The sequence below is a fragment of the Morus notabilis genome, unplaced genomic scaffold (assembly GCF_000414095.1).
Source record: "Morus notabilis unplaced genomic scaffold, ASM41409v2 Scaffold929, whole genome shotgun sequence".
Classification (NCBI taxonomy): domain Eukaryota; kingdom Viridiplantae; phylum Streptophyta; class Magnoliopsida; order Rosales; family Moraceae; genus Morus; species Morus notabilis.
The window spans coordinates 197368-206828 of record NW_010356876.1 but is presented as its reverse complement, the minus strand read 5'-3'; the positions used below and the strand labels follow the sequence as shown (position 1 = coordinate 206828).

Genomic DNA, 9461 nt, shown 5'->3' with positions numbered 1-9461 from the left:
TTATAAGGTTAAGTTACTTGAAATGGGGTTTGATTGAGTGAGAAGGGAAATGATGGAGGCGTAAAAGGAAGACCAATGACTGAGGAAAATTTTTTTACGGATTTTTGTTGTATTTAGTAAAGTTTTTTTAATTATTAATGTTGATGATAATTAAATTATTATATTAATTATTAGTATTTTTATTTGGAATTTAACTATTATTTGTTTAATATATTATTATTTTAAATATTATTACATATTTTTAAAAATTAAACCATCAAACGCATTTTCAGAAATGATTTAAAAACAAAAATGAAAACGTTTTCATTTCTATTTTCATACAGAAAACAAAATCATTTTGAAACGAGTTCCAAACGCACTCAAAATCTTTTTGAAGCTAAAAAGTGTTTTCAGAGACAAAATCATTTCGTCTCTATACTTAATTTATATAAAATTATTTAATTTTAGAGACATTTTTTTTGTCTCTAAAATATTTTTATAACTATTTTTTAGGAGTTAAATTCGTCAAAAGTCCCTAATCTTTTTTCTCTTTTTACCGTTAGTTCTTGTACTGAAAATTTAGTCCCTCAGTTAATATTTTGTTAAATTTTGGATGGAAAAGTTAACATTTTGGTATTAAGTTATAAACAAAAGAGTAAATACCCTTTCCCACTATTTTTATTAAAAATACAATTCATTTCATAAAAAGGTTCATACATCTAAATTAATTAATAATAATAAAAAGTAAATCATTTTTTTTCCATAATCAATTTTTCCGTCGAGACAAAAATATTAAACAACCTGTCCATATTACACCTCACTTCCTTCTTAATTAATTTAATACTGAATTTTTGAGAACTTGCTTAACAAATAGATGAGTAGATTATAAAAATAAGCCAAAAATCCCACAAAAATGAAGAAGTGACAAAAAAAAAACAATAAGTAAACAATCAACTAAAAACATTAGTGATCAACCACTGGCGGACAATTAACAAACGAATACATAAATTTGTACTCACAGAAATGAACAAATAAACAAAGGCACCAAACACAGAAACACAAGGGGAAAAAAAAAAGACTTTTTTCAAATGATATTATTCTAGTTGAAACTTCACGCACGCCTGCGAGAGTTTGTTAGTAAGAATGAAAAATCTATTTATTAGGGTCTTATTTAAAAAAGTAAAAAAAGAAGAAGAACATATAATTAGGGGTGTAATTCGGCAGGATAGGTTAGGGTTGGGCCGAAAAATTGGGTCGAGCCGCGCGGTGCGGGTTGAGACAAAGTCCACAAACTCGTAACCTATCGGATGACCTCAGGTAGGTTCGGGTTACTCGGTTCGTCGGCTTGGGCCCTGGATATTGGGCCTGTGTCCAAATAAAATAGTGTATGATTAGATTCATCATGCCTGCTTTTCTTCTTTTACAGCCCTGCTTTCTCTCTACAAAAGTCTGAACCATTTTTGATGATTCAGCTTGAGTGTAAGTCAATCGTATACGGAAAGTGCTCGTATTGGAATTGCAATCCTGGAAAACTTCAACTTAAAATATTTATAATAGTTCAAGTCAATATACACATGCTAATGGAAATTTGTAAGAAGTCAACTCTACAGTCTACAGATAGTACTTAAGCATGATAATATGGGAGTTAGTACTGTCGTAAATAAAAGAAATTTACTTACCAACATGTTACACAAAGCTTCTATCATCTTTTATATGTGTGTAGCATATACACATGCTAATGGAAATGTTGGAACAAATAAACAAAGGCACCAATCAGAATATCACATAAAAATATAAGTTAAACATTATCATTAAATTAAACATAAAGTGCAATATCACATAAGAAATAGTACTACCATCACCATGTCAGCCAACAAATTAAAAAGTAAAAACAACCGCACAACTTTCCGTTAAGTTTAACTAGCAAACGTCAAAAGCATAAAAACATTAATAATGTAACTTGACATAAAATAATATTGTCTTTAATATTAATACTAAACTAGTCATGAAAATAGGCTAATCAGATAGAGGTGGCTGACTTTTGGTGGGTGTACTCAGCAACAATCTTTTCTATCATCTTTCTTTGGTTGGCGTTAAGTGCAGCTGGAGCTCTTTGATGTTCATCGTGTTGTGCTGTCATTTGTTGTTGTGTCTCAGCTAAAAGTTTCTGCCACCTATTTTTAAGTTTCTGAAGTTGAAAAAAGTCTTTCAAATTTTAGGAGTATCAGAAAATATATGTTAAAATTAGTTATACTACAGTCAATCTAACATAATCGTTATAAGTAATATCTTGCAATGGTTATTTTGGTCCATCTATGAAGTATTTTTATATTTTTTTTTTACTATGAACTATTAACTATGCGTCAACGGCCATAATTTCTGGTTGATTTTCATATTACAGTCCCGTTTATTTCCTTTTTTCAAACGATATCTTATGTTTTTACTGTAATATTTTTTCTTACAAAAATTATATTTGTTTTTTCGAACCAAGAAAAAATATGGCCTCGTTCACTTCGCTGATTCGAGTTTAGAATTTGAGTTTTTCTACAGTAAAAAACTCTCACAAACAATCACATCTAACTTTTTTACTACAGTAAAAAACTCTCACATAAAGTCACATCTCAACTCAAATTCTAAACTCAAATCAGCGAAATTAACGAGGCAATAAACAACGCAGTAATGATTACCCCTCAAAGAATTGTAATTCAACAAGTCCCGTGATGAATTCCACGTTAAACCTATTTTTTACCCACATGTGTATGCAAATTTGGATTTGACATCATAGTAGACTTCTTTCTGCGATAATTTTTTTTTTTTTTTTCTCTTTTCAACAACCATTCAAACACTACTACAGCTTTATACAAATAGCCAAAGAAGAGCTTTTTTATTATTATCATTTCTTAGCACCATAAAACATACCTCCATTCACATGGCATTCATAAAAGACAGAGTAAAGTCCCAACTTAAAACAACAAAGCAACAAAAGTAATAAAAAAAAAAAGAAAAGAAAAGATAGCAGCTGAACCTCAGTAATAGACCTTACACAAGCACTAGTATTGTCTTCCCCTTTTTCTTCCTCTATTCGATTCCGATCTTCTTCCTCCTTTCCGTAGCAAATTCATAGACCTTCTTCTCATCAGCAAGAGACTTGGAGACACTCTCCTTCTCCTTACAACTCTTGGCCCATTCTATGAGCTTGGGGCATTCTGCCTCAACGCTGAAGTTGCCGAATGTCTCAAGCGCGTAGAACCAGGGGTAGAATCCCACAAGCGCAATGTCCAGAAACCCCAAGCTGTCTCCCCCGAAGTACGGCTTATCTCCAAGCTCTGTCTCCAACAGCTTCAAGGCGTCCAAGAATTCCTTCTTGCCCGCCTCTTTCTCTTCTCCCTTCGTTGTCCAAACCTTCCTCCATGCGTCGTACACCTGCGCTAGCTCAACGTATTTGATGCATTAGCCTAACTGTTGTTTGAAAATAACAAGTGATTATTAAGTTCTTAAACCAAAAAAAAAAAACTCTGTTCGTAGTGAGTCAATACTCCCATGACAGAAAACAGATTCAAAAGTCAAAAGAATACTACAGAAGTAATCCCAACAAAATTCCCTCTTTACAAGACATCAAAACGAAATGAAAATAATGGCGATCCAAAAAGCTAGAACGGAGGCTTGGTTATATTGATGTTATCCCTTAAGTTGACCCTGAAATGAAAATATATTGAAAAACAATAATAAATACCTTCTTATCAATGAAATCAGCCCAGAATCTGGCTTGGGCTCTCTGGTAAGGATCTGAAGGAAGCAATGGAGCTTTGTCATTCCAAACCTCATCAATGTACTGAACAATTGTTAGAGATTCAGAAATGGGTTTTCCGTTGTGAATAAGAACTGGGATTTTCTTGTGAATCGGATTCATCTGAAGAAGAAGTGGGCTTTTGTTGCTCAGATTCTCTTCTTTGTACTCGTACTTGATACCCTTTTCGGCCAAGGCTACTCTGACCCTCATGCCGAACATGCTGAGCCAGAAATCGAGAAGAATCACCTCGTTTGCCATTGAGAACTTCTGTCGAATACCTCGTGTGTAAGTGAATGAAACGAGAATGCGTAAAAGTTATGGAGAGAAAGGATGATTATCATGTTCTATTTATAGATAATGGACAATTATAATCAATGTGTTCGGTGATTTTTGCAGAGTTTTCGTGGAATTTCTTTCATTTGGTCTGACAGTGATGTCATTGCAGACGTTTTGATTCTCCATTTTTTTAAAGGGGAAAGGTGAAGAAATTACATCTGGAGTTGTTAGTGCTAAGTGTAAATTAGAGAAATTGAATGGGTCCATTTTGGAAATTGAAGAAGTTTGTGTTCGTGGCTTATCTCTGAATATAAAGTACGTATATTTTAATTTAATTTTAAGTACGTATATTTTTTCAGGTGATCTAGCAATTAATTTTAAGTACGTATATTTTAATTTAATTTATGAGTAGAAGTAATTTTATGTTGCGTTATATAAATTTTTAATGTGCATGAGTATTGGACTAGAAATTAATTAAATAATTAACAATTCATATTAACCGGGTAAAATAACAATTTCTGCCATAAAAGTTTTCTTTATAAAGTAATTAAGAATACTCCAATTTGCTTCATAACCTTTATTAGTCTATGTCACTTTGTCATGGATGACGTTTAGCTTCTATCTCTTTTTCTCAAGTCAAAACTGAGAAGGAAGAAAAAAGTTCTGAGAAGGAAGAAAATTGAATTAGGTTGTTATTTGGTTGGGAAAGAATATGGTAGGGCTGAACTTTTTCAACAAGAGTAAATACCCTTTCCCACTACTTTTATTAAAAATACAATTCATTTCATAAAAAGGTTCATACATCTAAATTAATCAATAATAATCAAAAGTAAATCTTTTTTTTCCATAATCAATTTTTTCGTTAAAACAAAAATACTAAACAACCTGTCCATATTACACCTCACTTCCTTCTTAATTAATTTAATACTGAAGTTTTGAGAACTTGCTTAACAAATAGATGAGCAGATTATAAAAATAAGCCAAAAATCCCACACAAATGAAGAAGTGACAAAAAAAAAAAAATAAATAAGTAAACAATCAACTAAAAACATTAGTGATCAACCACTGGCGTACAATTAACAAACGAATACATAAATTTGTACTCACAGAAATGAACAAGTAAACAAAGGCACCAAACACAGAAACACAAGGGAAAAAAAAAGACTTTTTTCATATGATATTATTCTATTGATTTATTTTTTAAGAGTATTGGAATATTGTTAATTTATCTTCGTTTTTGTAAGATTAATAGAAACAATCAGAATATCACATAAAAATATATAAGTTAAACATTATCATTAAATTAAACATAAAGTGCAATATCACATAAGAAATAGTACTACCATCACCGTGTCAGCCAACAAATTAAAAAGTAAAGACAACCGCACAACTTTCCGTTAATTTTAACTAGCAAAACGTCAAAAGCATAAAAACATGAATAATGTAACTTGACATAAAATAATATTGTCTTTAATAATAATACTAAACTAGTCATTAAAATAGGCTAATCAGATAGAGGTGGCCGACTTTTGGTGGGTGTACTCAGCAACAATCTTTTCTATCACCTTTCTTTGGTTGGCGTTAAGTGCAGCTGGAGCTCTTTGATGTTCATCGTGTTGTGCTGTCATTTGTTGTTGTGTCTCAGCTAAAAGTTTCTGCCACCTGTTTTTTAAGTTTCTGAAGTTCTGAATCGGGCTGAATAGTTGAGGATGATGCTCTCGTTCTCTTACAAACAAAATCACTTTTAATTTGTAACACTTCCATGTTAAAGAAAAACAATACTTACATATTGTATCTCTGCCACTTCACCTGCCCAACCATTCTTCTCATTCCAATATGAATGCTTCCTGGAGAATTATCATCAACATTCTATAAAATATAAAAATAAATTGTTATGTTTTTCCTTCAATACATAATAAAATAAGAAAAATGAATTTAAGTTACCAAAAATGAATTTAAGGTACTATAATTAATAGCACACACCTCACAGAATTACTCAGCACACATACCACTCACTTCTTTTTTCGGACGCACCTCCACCGAGAGACATGGTCTCTATGTATAGTCTCACTATGTCGGTTATTTAGTGGCTTCAGAAGCTTCTCAAATCACAAGTTGATTTGCTTCTTGACGCTTCCGTTCGTATAAGACTTGTAGAAAAAATGCGCAGCAACTTGGATAAGCTTTCTAGAGCAATCGAAGAGCTTTCTTGACAATTCTCATGAGTCGGTGATGACTCTCAACACTAAAGAACAAAAGAGAAAACAAGAAAACTTGAAGCAGAAACTCACTAGACCTTAACACAAGCAGAAGAGTACTGACATGCGTTAAGCAAGATGACATCAAGTAAGTAATTAAAAATTTAAGTTAGGTAAGATACTGTTACTGACTTTCAGATTGCAATAAGACAGGATGCGCTGTGTTAAACTCATAAGTGGGCCAACACATGAATCTTAAGGTTAAAAAATGAAAAAGAATTGAAAACATCAATTCTAGGGTTTTAGAAATAATTAGAACAAAAAACGGACGAAAAATGGGTCTAGAAGGTCGAACTGAGAAAATTAGAGTTTTGACTAATTTAAGTGGACCAAGTCAAAGTTTGTTGACCAAGAGTCGATCAAACCGTCATTATCAAAAAGTTAGTCAAGAATGGTCAAAGTTGACCAACTGTCCGAGAAATGCAGATAAAATACGCACTAGACATAAATTAAGCTGAAGTAAAATAAGATAATTATTAGATGATCAATGGTTGAGAAAACAAGAAAACTTGAAGCTGAAACTCACTAGACCTTAACACAAGCAGTAGAGTAGTTGTCCTTCCCATTCTCTTGTTTTATTCAATTCCGATCTTCTTCCTCATTTCCGCAACGTATTCGTCGATCTCCTTCTCATCAGCAAGAGACTTGGAGACGCTCTCCTTCTGCAGGCACGTCTTGGCCCACGCGATGAGCTTGGGGCACTCTGCGCCGATGCTGAAGCCGGCGCATGTCTCTAAAACACGGAACCAGGGGTAGAATCCAACGAGCGCGATGTCCAGAAACCCGAAGCTGTCTCCCCCGAAGTACGGCTTGTTTCCAAGCTCTGCTTCCAACAGTTTCAAGCTGTCCAAGAGTTCCTTCTTCCCTGCCCCATGCTCTTCTCCTTTCACTTTCCAAATTACCTTCGTCCCTGCGTCGAACATCTGCGCTACCCCCAACATATTCAACGCATCAAATTTGTTTTTGTTTTTTTTTTCTTTTTCTCTAATTTGTTTAATTTGGTTTGAAAAGATGCATGCAAGTAAACCGCCATAAAATTTTTAAAAAAAAATGTCTTAAAGTGGATTTGTTCAAAAGGACATATATGCATCAAGTTTATTCAGTTTTAAATCTTATCCGATATATACTTTTAAATTTAAATTTGATTTAATATACAAATATCTCGTTTAATTATTCATTTTAATATCTAAAATGACTAAACTATCCTTAAAAATAAGTTAAAAACTTTCCAATATTATAAAAAATAAAAATAAAAAACATAAAAAAAACAGTTCCAATAGTGTTTTCCATATTGTTGAGGTTAAAACTTTAAAGTTTTTTTAGTTTTTTTTCTCATTTCATTTTTTTTCTCATTTCGTTTTGAAAAAAAAAAAAAAAAAACGTCAAAACTCATTAAATAAGTTTGTTACATCTTATTTACTGATACTAAACTAATTTTAAGATAGAAGTATATATTGAATACAATATTTACGTGTTCTTACAAGGACTAGTGAACTAAATTTTTTTTAGTGCATCTATTAATAGTCTCATTATTTTTTCAAACACTTCTTTTTAATACAATTTCTTATTACTGAATTATCCATTAATTAAATTACTTTTACGGACGAAAATATTTAAAAAAATAATACTCCTAAGGCAACCCCTTTAAAAGAAAATTTTATTCATTTATAAAAGTTATTATGCCCTACTTTTTTCAAAGGAATAGGGATGAATTCCAACACTAAAGAGTCCATACTTTTTTTAAACGAATAGGAATGAATTCCAATATTAAAGAGTCTCTCCACAAAAAAATACATAGTATATTTGTGATCCCAAAAAAAAAAAAAAACTGATTCATAAAAGTACATAGTTTATTTGAAAAATATAAATATTGTAATGATTAATAAACAAATAAACACATCCACTAATAATAATCAAAAGCTAAAAGTTAGTATTAACATACTTATTTAGCATCACATGTGAGATGTTATTAAATAATCTCTAGATATGTTAAAAAATAATTTGTTTAAACAGTGCTCGTTTTAGCATTAGCATACTAACAATACAACATCACATTTGAGATTTAATAGCAAATAAACGTTATCAAATTAACAGTTGACATGGTTTGAAAATAATAATCATTATTCTTCATGTATGAATCTCATGTTCATAGTGCATTTTGCCAAAAATGAAGATTCGGGATCCATTATTTAAAAAAATACAAAAAGAGAAAAGAAACAACTTGAAGTGTAACTGGACAATTTACTCAAATAAATAAATTAACGATGCTGAAAAAGTAGACACAAAAGGAAATTTTAAAAACAAATGAAAACAAATGAAAGAAAAAAAAAAATAAAGAAGAAAGACAAAAAACACCGGTTGTTTAAAAAAAAAAAAGAAGCGAGAAGGGTAAACGCCTCCTGACTCCTGCTAGCTGATCTATCTTTTTTATATATATAGTAAAATAAGAAACACCAATCAAAACGGACAAAATGGTATATTAAAAAAAAAAAAACATTTGAAAAAAAAAATTAATAATTATGAAAAGCTAGAACAAAAGGAATTTACCTTTTTGTCAATAAAATCAGCCCAGAACCTCGCTTGGGCTTTCTGGTAAGGATCAGAAGGAAGCAGCAATGGAGCTTTGTCGTCATTCCAAACCTCGTCGATGTACTCAAGAATTATGAGAGATTCAGGAATGGGTTTTCCATTGTGAATGAAAACTGGGATTTTCTTGTGAATGGGATTCATATGAAGAAGAAGTGGGCCCTTGTTCCACGGATGCTCTTCTATCCTCTCGTAGTCGGTACCCTTTTCGGCCAGGCCTATTCTGATCCGCGCCGCGAACATGCTGACCGGGAAATCGAGAAGAATCACCTCGTTCGCCATTGCCACCTTTTGTCGAACATCTGGTAGGCAAGTGAATGATAATAGAGTGTAGTGAAAAACAGAGGATTATCGGTGGGTTTGAAATTGTTTTTAAAATAATTTTGTTTTGGGTATGAAAATAGAAATAAAAATATTTTTATTTTTATTTTAGAATTATTTTTAAAATACGTTTGGTAGTTTTATTCAAAAATTAATTTCAATTTTAAAAGAAACTGAATTACGTTTAGTGGTTTAATTTTTAAAAACATGTAATAATATTTAAATTAATAATATATTAAATATATAATAAT

General features: G+C 31.5%; 2 protein-coding genes and 1 long non-coding RNA gene across 4 annotated transcripts; all 3 read right to left on the bottom strand.

The window, feature by feature from the left end:
* Positions 1-1814: 1814 nt before the first annotated feature.
* On the bottom strand, positions 1815-6206 carry LOC112090856. Its single transcript, XR_002901848.1, has 3 exons — positions 6029-6206; positions 5708-5914; positions 1815-2153 (listed from the first exon to the last, which is right to left on the bottom strand). It is a non-coding gene; the product is annotated as an uncharacterized LOC112090856 (long non-coding RNA).
* LOC21390814 (probable glutathione S-transferase) lies at positions 2843-4109 on the bottom strand. Its single transcript, XM_010088863.2, has 2 exons — positions 3713-4109; positions 2843-3402 (listed from the first exon to the last, which is right to left on the bottom strand). The coding sequence occupies exons 1-2, from the start codon at positions 4025-4027 to the stop codon at positions 3058-3060; spliced, it is 660 nt and encodes a 219-aa protein (XP_010087165.1). The 5' UTR covers positions 4028-4109; the 3' UTR covers positions 2843-3057.
* A 672-nt stretch (positions 6207-6878) lies between the features above and the next one.
* Positions 6879-9212, bottom strand: LOC21390813 (glutathione S-transferase U19). 2 transcript variants are annotated; one of them, XM_024163166.1, is made up of 2 exons: positions 8838-9212; positions 6879-7213 (listed from the first exon to the last, which is right to left on the bottom strand). In XM_024163166.1, exons 1-2 carry the CDS (start codon positions 9169-9171, stop codon positions 6879-6881), a joined length of 669 nt encoding a protein of 222 aa, XP_024018934.1. In that variant the 5' UTR covers positions 9172-9212. The 2 variants fall into 2 exon arrangements, with proteins under 2 accessions (XP_024018934.1, XP_010087164.2); XM_010088862.2 differs by having other exon boundaries at positions 6879-7226; positions 8851-9212.
* Between the last annotated feature and the right edge of the window lie 249 nt (positions 9213-9461).

Excerpts from the sequence above, each read along its gene's own strand:
- LOC21390814 (XM_010088863.2), bottom strand. The coding sequence starts at position 4,027 with ATGGCAAACGAGGTGATTCTTCTCGATTTCTGGCTCAGCATGTTCGGC. Across the intron at positions 3,403-3,712 it reads CTGATTTCATTGATAAGAAG|GTGTACGACGCATGGAGGAA; the intron begins GTATTTATTATT and ends GAGCTAGCGCAG.
- LOC21390813 (XM_024163166.1), bottom strand. The coding sequence starts at position 9,171 with ATGGCGAACGAGGTGATTCTTCTCGATTTCCCGGTCAGCATGTTCGCG. Across the intron at positions 7,214-8,837 it reads CAAAAAGGTAAATTCCTTTT|GGACGAAGGTAATTTGGAAA; the intron begins GTTCTAGCTTTT and ends TGTTCGACGCAG.